The sequence below is a fragment of the Saimiri boliviensis genome, chromosome 15, assembly GCF_048565385.1.
Source record: "Saimiri boliviensis isolate mSaiBol1 chromosome 15, mSaiBol1.pri, whole genome shotgun sequence".
Classification (NCBI taxonomy): domain Eukaryota; kingdom Metazoa; phylum Chordata; class Mammalia; order Primates; family Cebidae; genus Saimiri; species Saimiri boliviensis.
Window position 1 is genome coordinate 40,791,628 of NC_133463.1, and position 12,942 is coordinate 40,804,569.

Here is a 12,942-nt window from a genome sequence, read left to right on the forward strand (position 1 = left end):
CCGAGGCGGGTGGATCACGAGGTCGAGAGATCGAGACCATCCTGGTCAACATGGTGAAACCCCGTCTCTACTAAAAATACAAAAAAAAAAAATTAGCTGGGCATGGTGGCACGTGCCTGTAATCCCAGCTACTCAGGAGGCTGAGGCAGGAGAACTGCCTGAACCCAGGAGGCGGAGGTTGCGGTGAGCCGAGATCGTGCCATTGCACTCCAGCCTGGGTAACAAGAGCGAAACTCCATCTCGAAAAAAAAAAAAAAAAAAAAAAAAAAGCATGCTTAATTTTTCTGGAACTCTGTATTTAAAATTATCCATATTCATTTTTTCTTAATCTGTTAAATCGTACCCGGTAAGTGTTGTCTTCTGAGGTACTTTTTTCTACTTTAATTATTTCAGTCTTCGGCTTTTCTGATTCTTGTAACATATGACAGTTTGCTAAAGATGAGCTTACATATAATTCTTTAAGGTAAGGTGGTTTCATTTTACGATTACAACTGTAAAGAATAAAACATAGGAAATAACTCAAAAAAAGTATAGTGTTCACATTTTCTCTAACATTAACATTTGTAGTTGTATATGCAAATAAGCTTTTTAAAAAAGAATATTAATAAAATTATAGTAACTTGGTCAAAATGGGTGTGCTCTGTTAATGAGTGCCTTAACATTTTTAAAAAGATAATGATTTAATAAATGTTCAGTGTTCAACATTTTCAGGTAGGGCAGAATTCTTGGATATATCAGAATAATTTACAAAGTACTGCAAATACTCAGGATTATGGTAAGACAATACCCAAGAACTTGAAAAGACAGTAAATAGAACTACTCTTTGGGAGTGAAAAGTTTAAAATCGACACATAATGGATCAAAGTTAATAGATTCTCTCACTTGGTAGGACCAGAGAAATTCCAGGGTATGTCCTGGAAAATACTAAGTAGTGTTTGAAGTGAACTAAATGGCTGTGTGTGTGTGTGTGTGTGTGTGTGTGTGTGTGTGTATGCATATATATATGTAAAATATAACTGGGTAGGTATGGAAGTATTCAACAAGAATGAGAGACAAAAGTTTATTGAAAGCATCCCAGAGTAGTCATTTCTGAACCATTTGTCATGGTGATCCCAATTAAGAAAGTACAGACATCGGTGTTCCTTGTCCTTATGGCATTAAACATATTCATCTTATTCACATTTAATTCTAAACTCAGTAAGTATCATATGACTAGGACCTGGCTTTCCATCTAGATCTGCCTACAAAGAGAAAAGGCTAGTCATGTAGACTCAATTGTACCAGTCTTATTGCCCACTGTAAATGAATGCAGTGGAATTTGAACTAATAACATTAGTTCAAATCAAACTAAAACTACATACATTGTTTCTGATTGAACTACATCTAGATTAAACTAAGGTATTCCAGTTCTAAGGTCAGTATTCTTTATGCTATGAGAAGGTTTATACATTAATTTTGCAACTTAGGTATATACAAAGAGAAAAGGATCCTTTTACATAAATTTACATGAATGTACCTAGCAAATCTGAACCTACTAGGCTGAAAAATCAAATCTTCAATATTAGTAAAGTAACAAATATCACCATGAGATAGCTTCAAGAGAGAAGCCAGCATTACTCACTTCTATGTGCCTTATTTAAATTTCTAAAACTAAAACAAGTACCTTACAAAAGAGTTGTAGTTTTTATTGTGGTGCTTAATAGTTTGAATAGTTTTGGGATAATATGGGATTTTTGATCTTCGAGGAACTTTTCTATTGCATTCTTTTCTGTTTCCATAGTCACTTTCAGAAGTTATATCTGTGTCTCTTTTTGGTCGGGGGTCTTTCTCAGGAACATTATCTATTGAATTAGAAGTCTAGAATTTAAAAAGAAAACAAAGTTTGTTAAAAGTTCAGTTAAAAATGACTGAAATTAGAAATTGTCTGAAATATTACAACTTTTTATATGATTAAGGGTTTATAAACTAGAAATGTTTGCAATTAAAGGCAGGGAGGGAATTCAGCTTCTGGTATGGACAAGCAAGCTTCTACCATGTTGCCTTTCCTGCAGATAACAATTATAAACTCTGGAAAAAATACAAACAAAACAAAACAACAACTTGAAGGCCTTGGAAAGTGAACAAAGTAGGATTATTCTAGAGGGGAACTGACACTTGGAAAATGGACCAGAATGAGGGTGCTTCTATTTCTTTATGGTTTTTAGCCTGAGACTGTATCACAATAAGCATCATGCAGGGTTTCTAAACCTCAGGTAGGAAAAACCACAGACTTCAGGGCCTGAAGAACCAGAGGGCAGTATGGGGTGGACTGCAAGTGGCCCAGCAAAGAACAAAATAAATGAAATTTGAACTGCTACCTGAAAGAAAAACATACAATCTGAGTTAAACCAAGTTAAATGCTTACTAAAACAAAAATGTCAACACTCTTTGGAGGACTATAACCAAATCTAGAGTACCCATGATGAAACATTTATGATGTCCAGATGCACTTCAAAATTGCTCACCACAGGAAGAACCAAGAAAATGACCTATTGTCAAGAGAAAAGGTGATCAATGGACACCAAACCTGAGATGACTCAAATGTCTGAATAAGCAAACAAGAACTTTAAAATAGTGATCAAATAGCGATGTTCAATGAGATAGTAAGAAATATCCTTGTCAAAAATGAAAAGATAAGAAAACTCAGCTCAGAAATAGCATTGTAAAAAATAGAAATTCTATAACTGAAAAATACAATGTCTTAAGTAGAAACTGACTGGGATTAATAGCAGAGTGTGGCAATAAAGACAGAGTATGAGGCCAGGCGCGGTGGCTCAAGCCTGTAATCCCAGCACTTTGGGAGGCTGAGGCGGGTGGATCACGAGGTCAAGAGATCGAGACCATCCTGGTTAACATGGTGAAACCCCGTCTCTACTAACAATACAAAAAATTAGCTGGGCATGGTGGCGCGTGCCTATAATCCCAGCTACTCAGGAGGCTGAGGCAGGACAATTGCCTGAGCCCAGGAGGCGGAGGATGCGGTGAGCAGAGATTGTGCCATTGCACTCCAGCCTGGGTAACAAGAGCGAAACTCTGCCTCAAAAAAAAAAAAAAAAAAAAAAAAAAAAAAAAGACAGAGTATGTGAACCTGAACCTAGTTCAATGGAAATTATTTGATATGAATAATATAGAAAACTGAAAGTTGACAAAATTTATGGAGCCTCAGGGAATTTTGGGATGGTATCAAAAAGTCTATGTGGAATCTGAAAACGAGAGGAGAGAATACAGCAGAAGAAATATTGGAAGAAATTTCCCAAATTAAGTAAAAACATAAAATTACAGATTCGGGAAGCATAGAGAAACCCCAAGCAAGATAAATACTTAGAAGAAAACCATCCTTAGGCATAATGTAGTCAAACTGCTGAAAACCAAAGAGAGACAAATTCTTGACAGTAGCCAAAGAAAAATGGCATGTTACATACAAGCAATCAAGGATCTGAATTAATGCCAACTTTGCACTCAAAGCTATGGAGGCCAGAGAGAGTACTGAAAAAAAAATTGTCAGTTGAGAATTCTATATTCCGAAAATGTCCACAAGAATAAAGGTGAAACAGACTGCTATCCACAGATGTAACATTACAACTAAAGTTGTAAAAGTCCTGGCTGAAGGGATACAACACCAGATGGAAATTTGAATCCTCAAGAAGAAAAAGAGCATCACAGATGATTTATATACAGATAAATACAAATAATGTTGAAATATTTTACTTGAAGTAATATCATATTAACTCTAAGTAGACTGTTTAAAATCTTTTTTTTTTAGAGCAACCAAATCAAAACAAAACCTAGAGAAGTATGACTAAAAAACCAACATATGAATTAAAACTGAATTCTAAAAATTATCCAACAGAAAGGAGAGAAGAAAATGACTATAAAACAAACAGAAAACAAATAATAATAAAATGGTAGACCCTAATCCAACTTCAGTGATTAAATTTTAATGGACTCTTCAAAAGAAGTGATGGCCACATGAGACTTAAAAATAAGACACTATTTTCTGTCCACAAGACCCATTTAAATGTAAAGACAAAAACAAGTTAAAAGTAAATGGATGCCATGATGAAATATGCCTTTACACCCACTAGGATGGCTATAATGTAAATAACATATAAAAACAAGATAGCAAGGATGTGGAAAAATTAGAACCTTCATATACTGCTGGTGAAGATGTAAAATGGTGCAGTTACTTTGGAAAGTCTGGCAGTTCCTCCAAAGGTTAAACATATGATCCAGCAATTCTACTTCTAGGTCAAGAGAAATGAAAACATATGTCTATACAAAAGTTGATACACAAATATTCATAGAAATATCACAACCAAAAGTAGAGGCTACTCAAATGTCTATCAACTGACAAAAGGATAAATAAAATGTACATCCATACAGTGGAATAATTATTGGTAATAAAAATGAAGTATTGATACATGCCACAATATGGATGAACTTTGAAAATATGGTAAATGAAAGAAGCTAGTCACAAAAGGCTAAATATTATTATTATTTTATTTATATGAAATGTTCAAAATAGGTAAATCCACAGAGAAAGAAAATAGATTTGTGGTTGCTTAGGGTTGAGGGTGGAGATAGAAGGAAATGAGTAATTACTGCTGATGGGTACCACTGAATTACACAATTTAAATGGGTGAACCATATGGTAAGTGAACAATATAGCTCAATAAAGCTGTTAGATAAAGAGAAACATTTCACAATAATAAGAGTAACTTTATCAGAAAAACCAAGCAGTCATAAATGTGTATGTGCTTAATAAGAGAGATTCAAACATAAGAAGCAAATAAAGAACTAAAGGGAGAAACACAAATCCACAATCACAGAGATTTAAACACCTCTTCATGCACCAATTGATAGAACTAGATCAACCCCCTACCTCTACAAACAAAAAACCAAGTGACAGCAATGGATAGAACAGACCAAAAAAATGAGTAAAGACATGGTTCACCTGAAAATACTAGCAACCATCCTGATTTAACAATTGTAGAATACACATTCTTTTTAAGAGTGCAATGAACATACAACTGGAAAAACCATATGCCAGGCTATAAAAAAAAAACTCAATAAATTTAAAAAGATGAAAATTATTCAGAATATGTTCTCTGAACAAAATGGAAATAAATTAGAAATCAAGGACTAACAATCCATCTACACAATGACAAACAGTTTGAAGATTAAGACAAGACATTTCTAAATATTTCTCGGATCAAGGAAGAACTCACAAAGGAAATTAAAAAATATTTTTAATTATAAAAGAGCAAAAACAAAACATAAAAATTTGTGGACGGCAGCTAAAGCAGTACTCAGAGGAATGTTTATGGCTTTAAATGATTACATTAGGAGACAGGTCTAAAATCAATGATCTAACTACTTATATTAATAAGTTACAGCCAGGGGTCGTGGCTCACGCCTGTAATTTTAGCACTTTGGGAGATTGAGGTGGGTGGATCGCTTGAGGCCAGGAGTTCGAGACCAGCCTGGGCAACACAGTGAAACCCTGTCTCTACTAAAATTACAAAAATTAGCTGAGTGTGGTGGCATACGCCTGTAATCCCAGCTATTTGGGAGGCTACAGCAGGAGCCATGGAGGTTGCAGTGAGCTGAAATCAGGCCATTGCACTCCAGTCAGAAATGTATCAAAAAAAAAAAAAAAAAAAAAAAAAAAGCTAGAAAACAAAGAGCAAAGTAAATTCACAGCAGAGGGGAAAAATAAAAACCAATCAATAACATAGAAAACAAATAGTAATCAAATTAACAAAAGCCAGGAGTCTATTCTCTGAAAAGATCACCAAAACCCCTCCACTGATCAAGGCAAACAAATAAACAAAGAAAACACAGATTACCAATATCAGTAATGAAAGAGATTTTCATTATAGACCCTACAGAAATTAAGAGTACAAGAAGTGAATATTAACAATTTTACGCTGATAATTAAAGGAAATGGACAAATTAACTGAAAAATACAACTTACCCAAACTGACAAAAAAATAAAATAAAATAAAAAAGAACCCAGAGCTAGATTCTACAGTCTGTAAAGTGATTTTTTTTAAAGAAATTCATTTAAAGATTTAGTGAAAAGAAAAGCCTTTAACTCAAATGGTACTGAGATAACTGAAAATCCATATGGAAAAGAATGAACCCTATATGTACACAGAACTAAGTGAAAAAGGTAAAACTTTTAGAGGTTAACACAGGAGAATGCTATTTTGGTATACACAAAAGTTTTTAAAGTTGCAGAAAACAATAACCATAAAAGGGAAAAAATAACAAACTGGACTTTATCAAAATTAAACACCATTGCTTAACAAAAGACCAGTAGGGAAATGAATATGAGATCCACAAACAGGGAGAAAATATTCATACTAGACATATTTGACAAAACACTGGTATCTAGCATATATGATAAATTCCTATAACATGGATAAACATCCCAATTTAAAAATGGGCAAAAATTTTGAACAGATATTCACAGAAGATATTCAATAAGCACATGCAAAACTGTGCAACATAACTAATCATTAGTGAAATGCAAATTAAAATCAGAACAAACATCAGAATACATCCACTAGAATGACTAATATCAAAGCAATGCAAACTTCACTAAATATTGGTGAGGTGGCGGAAGAACTGGAACAGTTACACATTGTTAGTAGGAATAAAATGGAATAACCACTTTGAAAAAAAGTTGTCAATTTCTTATAAAACTGAACATACATCTACCCTATAACCCAAAAACTGCACTCCTAGCAGTTTACTGAAGAGAAACAAAGATACATGTTCACAAAAAGATTATATAGTAATATTCATAGCAGCTCTACTCATAAACCTCAAATAACCCAGCTCATAAGCTAGGTTATAACCTTCAACAGGATAATGGAATAAAAAAGTGTAGTATATTCATTGAATGGCATACTACATAGAAATGAGGACTACTGATATACATAATAGCATGGATTAATTTTTAAAAGATTATGCTGAATGAAAGAAGCCTTACACAAAAGAGTATACACTGTACGATTCTATTTATATTAGGTTCTAAAATAAGTTTTAAATAATATATGGTAGAGAAAAAACCAGAAAAGTAATTGCATCTGGAGGCAGAGGAGACCTGCTTGTAGGAGAGGCCATAAGGGAACATAACAATGTTAACATTAGTTCGACCATTGTGGAAGACAGTGTGGCAATTCCTCAAGGACTAGAAACAGAAATAGACCCAGCAATTCCATTACCGGGTATATACCCAAAGAATTATAAATTGTTCTATTATAAAGACACATGCACACGTATGTTCATTGAGGCACTGTTTACAATAGCAAAGACTCAGAACCAACCCAAATGTCCATCATCAATAGACTGGATAAAGAAAATGTGGCAGATACACACCATGGAATACTATGCAGTCATAAAAAAATGATGAGTTTGTGTCCTTCATAGGGACATGGATGAATCTGGAAACCATCCTCAGCAAACTGACACAAGAACAGAAAACCAAACACCATGTGTTATCACTCATAGGTGGGTGTTGAACAATTAGAACACATGGATGCAGGGAGGGGAGCATCAAACACTGTGGTCAGTAGAAGGGTGGCCAGGGGAGGAACAGCAGGGATGGGGAAGTTGGGGAGGGATAATGAGGGGAGAAATACCAGATATAGGTGATGGGGGGACGAAGGCAGCAAACCACCTTGCCATGTATGTACCTATGCAACAATCCTGCATGATCTGCATATGTACCCCAGAACCTAAAGTACAATTAAAAAAAAAATTCACAAAAGTTTAGATAACAGGTATATGTATTCTCAATTCAGAAAATATGCAGACCTGTATTTCACATCAAAAAAATACCTAAAAATGTTTAACTATAATTAATGATATGTATGCTTAGGTATTTAGGAAGAAATGGACTGATGTGTGTAATTTACTTTGAAATGTGCCATAAGATAGTTTGATAGATGAATAGATAGCTACGTGACAGAATAAATGTCATAAAATGTTAAGGGTAGAATCTAGTTGGTGGATATACTGGTATTCACTAAAAAATTCTTTCAAATTTGCTGAAGAATAAAAATGGTCATAATAGAATGTTGGAGAAAAACTAAATTAAAGGCAAAACAGCTTCTCATAGACATAAAATTTTCCAAATCAGTGGGGGTAATTATAAGTCCCATGACTAAGAAAAATAAATGTCTTTGTCATAGTACAGCACACTGCAGTAATGTTACGACTTTATAAATTGATACTCATGAGATGAAATCATTTGTGTGTATACACAGCTCAATGAAATTCAAACTGCATGTTTATTTTTTATACCACTAAGAGAGTGAATAAAAGTCATTTTTTAAAACATTTTAAATATATATAGCAGTGAAACAACTTTCTTTCAGGATAGCTAGATTCCTGTTTTTGGTTAACAAAGTAGAAAGAAATAGCACCAAAAGTGAGTAAGAAACATGATATGGTTGAATAATTTGATTGGACATAAGGGGATATGAGTTTTGAGCTCAACTGTCTTATTAACAAAGTACTTTTTTTTTTTTTTGAGACTGAGTTTCACTCTTGTTACCCAGGCTGGAGTGCAATGGCACAATCTCGGCTCACCGCAACCTCCGCCTACTGGCTTCAGGCAATTCTCCTGCCTCAGCCTCCTGAGTAGCTGGGATTACAGGCACATGCCACCATGCCTAGCTAATTTTTTGTATTTTTGGTAGAGACACGGTTTCACCATGTTGACCAGGATGGTCTTGATCTCTTGACCTCGTGATCCACTCGCCTCGGCCTCCCAAAGTGCTGGGATTATAGGCGTGAGCCACCGCGCCCAGCTCAAAGTACTTTTAAATAAGTGATTTAAACTCCGGAGTTTCCTTTATATATATATATTTTATACATATATAGTAAGTTTGTTATCTATTATAACAAGGACAATAATATATTAATCTCTACTTGATTGGGTTGTCATGAGAATAGAATGAGAGCAGCCTATGAGAAACTGAAATGTTCACTTCAAATTAAAATCATTAAACTTCAATCTAAGTTCTTTCATTTGTAGAAGAGTCAGCCATTAGAAAAGATGAAAGATGAAACCTGAGGAAATGGAGGAGTCCAAAAGTCTAGCCGTATAGTATCAATGATGTCAAAGAATATGTAGGCTAGCATTATACGGCTCAAACTGAAATCTTTATGGACTTCTGAAACACAGAATCCTCACAGACTTATTCACTTTTACTCACCTAAGGCAGATCTCTTGTTTATCCAGCATTGTTAATATTATATACATCATAGTTCGGGGTTAAAAGCCTCCTGAACCATAACCATTTCATACGCATTTTCCACTCCTTCCCCCTTCCTAATTTGAGAAAAGATTTTGACTAAGAAAATTTAGTTATAGAGGTTGGGTGTGGTGGCTCTTGCCTGTAATCCCACTACTATAAGAGGCTGAGGTGGGAGGATCACTTGAAGCCAGCAGTTTGAGACCAGCCTGGGCAACAAAGCGAGACTCAGTCTCCATACAAAAAAAATTAAAAATTAGCCAGGCACAGTGGAATGTGCCTGTAGTCCCAGCTACTCAGGAGGCGAAGGTGGGAAGATTCTTGGGCCCAGGAGTTCAAGGCTGCAGTCAGTTATGCTCGTGCCACCATACTCCAGCTTGGGTGACAGAGTAAGACACTGACTTTAAAAAAAAAATTAGTAAGAATAACTTAGCTACAAAATTTCTAAGTCGAACTAACATTTGACTAATAGCCTCTTTGACCTATACCACTATCATTCTATCCTACACTCAGCTAGAAGGGAAATAAAGTAATAATCCATTGCAGTCAGATAGGCGTGGTACCCAAGAGAACCACCACCACTGTTGATGATAACAAGAATGCTGCAACGAGGGCTGGAGACCTGAATAGCAGTAAATTCTAGGAACTATAGTTCATACACATAGTTCACAGATTCTAAAAACTAGAGATTCAGTAGCAGGGGTAAAAAAGGATTAACAGCTCAGGAAAGTATAGATGGATTAGGTGATGGTCTACTGGAAAATGAAATTGATAAAGAAACTATGTAAATTAATTTGCCATTCAGGTATAAGTTGTAGAAGTGATTTTGACCATTAGACCACTGAAGAGATAGTAGAGGCCAAAAGCAACTCATGTATCCTTTGCGCTAAGTAATATTGAGTCTGAAGTTTCCCCCTTGGTTATGGCAGAAATAAAAGGTGGGTGGAATGGAAGCAACGTGAAGTACTGCGGAACAAGACAAAGAAATTACATAAAGAAGATGTAAAAGGAAGACAACAAGGAAGAAACAAGACAACAAGAAATTACATAAAGAAGATGTAAAAGGAAAAATTTATATGTTGCCTTTTTCTGCCATTATGCAATAACAGAACACTATTTTTGTAGAGGAAAACAAAAATCCACAAACACTGATGCATTAAGATATGTTGGCCAGCTAGTACATAATTTTTGTTACATTTTCTTAACATGTTTTCTTCAATAAACATGTCTATAGAGAAGTAGAAAAAACAGTTACTTCATTTAGAAGTTGTAAAATTTGATCATCTAATTTCTGAAGTTTTATCTCATTCTGCAAGTCACTTTCATGATGAATTTTCTCTGGCTCAGAAGATGGACACACAGATATTAAAGATGTCAAGGCATCATCTCTTGGGGTACTTGCAAACTGTTCCAAGGGTGCTAACTCATCGATGGGTGCTGTTACCACTGGCATTCTATCAATGATCTATGACATAGAAACAAACCAAAATCCTTTTAATTTATATTCACTTATTAAAATTCGAACGTGTTTTTTGCATTAGGAAAAAAAAAAGTAAATACTATTACCTCATCTTCACTTATATTTATGGGAGATTCAGAAGAAACTAAATTATCCAAAAGACCTTCTAGGCACTGCAGCTGTGATGTATTTATTTCTGTCAAATTTACTGGTTCACCAAATATGTTCTTGCAATCTAGAATTCTAAGTTGTGGCAAAGTCTGGAGAATAACTGCTCTATACCCTTGGAAACAAATCATTCAAAATGAAAACTTAAATATTTTTTAAAAACAAGTCAATTATTTCTAGAATAAACTAAATTTATCAGCTACCAGATATATCCCCCAAATGATAAAATTAGCTCCAGAAAGTAATAAACTTGTTGCTTATTCAACTTCTCCACCATTTAATCATTAAAATATAAATCAGGAAATATAAAAGAAACAAAACACTTCTCTCCATTCTCTATCCCTCTCAAACAACGTTCCTGATGAATTTTAAAAAGTTAAAGTAACCATCTCTAAAAAATTACTTTAAATATATAATGCATAAAGCCAGTACAAATTTATTCTAGGAAGGAAGCTAAATATGTCTTTTGTTTATTTTTAATACGATTAATATAAATAACATAAATAAACATAAAGCAGGATGATGTGGATAATGACTAAAGTGACAGAATTTCCCTAGTGAGGTCTCAGCATTACCAAAATACTCCCTTTCTTCTGTTTAAATTACACATAACCAATATTAAGGCAGGTGAACTATCAAGTAATCAAGGATAATATGTTTATTTTCCCTAAGAACAATTAAACAGAAATCTGACAAATTAACATTCACTTGGTACTAAGGCTAACAGAAGCACTTTAATACTGCTTAAATGTAATTTTAAAACTAAGTATTTCTAATAAAGACCAACGAAGTGGTTGAAGAATTGCAAAAGTAAGAAAGAAGTCTGGCAAATTGGAAGGCAGGTGGATCACCTAATGTAAGGAATTCAAGACCATCCTGGCCAACATGGTGAAACCCTGTCTGTTCTAAAAAAAATACAAAAATTAGCTGGGCATAGTGGCGGATGCCTGTAATCCCAGCTACTTGGGAGGCTGAGGCAGGAGAATTCCTTGAACCTGGGTGGTGAAGGTTGCGGTGAGCCGAGACTGCACCATTGCACTCTAGCCTGGGAAACAGAGCAAGACCCCATCTCCAAAAAAAAAAAAAAAAAAAACCCAATCTGAGGGCAAAGAAAATAAAAATGCAAGGTTTCTGCAATATGGTTTTCTTTCAAGGAAATGGTTTTCTGAGAAAACTCTCAAATCTGTCCTGATTTTCAGAGAGACTTTATGGAAAACATCAGAAAATGTTTTGCACTTCAGGAAAGCAATGATCAAATGTATTATATTTTCTTCCGTGAAATAAAACTACCAACACAGGTTTCCATGCCACAAAAAGCCTTCTTATAGTTGCCTATGAATGACAAAATGAAGCCTCTGTAGCTAAGTTGTACTCAAGTAGATCTTAAGAACGTATATTCACAGTCTACATGTTTCTTTCTTATTGTTTGGTTAAGCAGTATGAGATAAGTGAGTTCTAGAAATGATAGTCTGGTCTGCTTTATCTTTGCCAACTTGACTGATTCCCAGTTGGCTCAAATAGCATTTCAGCAGCACCAGCATCTCTATCTATTAAGCTTTCTTAAGACAAAATCATTTAACAATGATATAATAAAGTAACATAATATGAAATTCAAAAGGAACACAGTAAAAAATTTTCCCATTTCTTAATCGCCAGTTACCCAGTTCCCCTTCCTGGAGTTAGCCAATATCATCAATATTTTTATGTGTGTATTCTTCTAAATGTTTTATATATATACTCAGCGTGCGCACACACACACACACACACACACGCACGTATGCATATATATGTACGTATATGTGTCTGTGTATGTGTGTTACTCTTTACACACAAATGGTGGCCTACTGTATGCAGTACTTTTGCGAACTGTTTTTCATCCTCTTAATGTATCTTGGACATAGTTGTCCATTAGTAGATGAAGAAATTCTATATTCTTTTTTGTGGCTGCATAGTACTATACTATTATTAATAGACTATACCATAATGGTATAATTAAATTTTGAG

At 34.6% G+C, this 12,942-nt stretch overlaps 1 protein-coding gene across 7 annotated transcripts in view; it reads right to left on the reverse strand.

Annotated features, from left to right (window-relative positions):
• Positions 1-12,942, reverse strand: part of LRRCC1 (leucine rich repeat and coiled-coil centrosomal protein 1) — a 39,464-nt gene that overhangs the window by 19,049 nt on the left and 7,473 nt on the right. For 6 of the 7 annotated variants that reach the window (XM_039464887.2, XM_074386918.1, XM_039464888.2 and 3 more), the window contains 4 exons: positions 10,878-11,053; positions 10,567-10,776; positions 1,664-1,857; positions 344-491 (listed from right to left, as the gene is read on the reverse strand). In XM_039464887.2, the coding sequence (XP_039320821.1) occupies positions 344-491; positions 1,664-1,857; positions 10,567-10,776; positions 10,878-11,053 (728 nt within the window). The remainder of the gene's footprint in view (positions 1-343; positions 492-1,663; positions 1,858-10,566; positions 10,777-10,877; positions 11,054-12,942) is intronic. The other variant, XM_039464889.2, reaches the window with a different exon arrangement.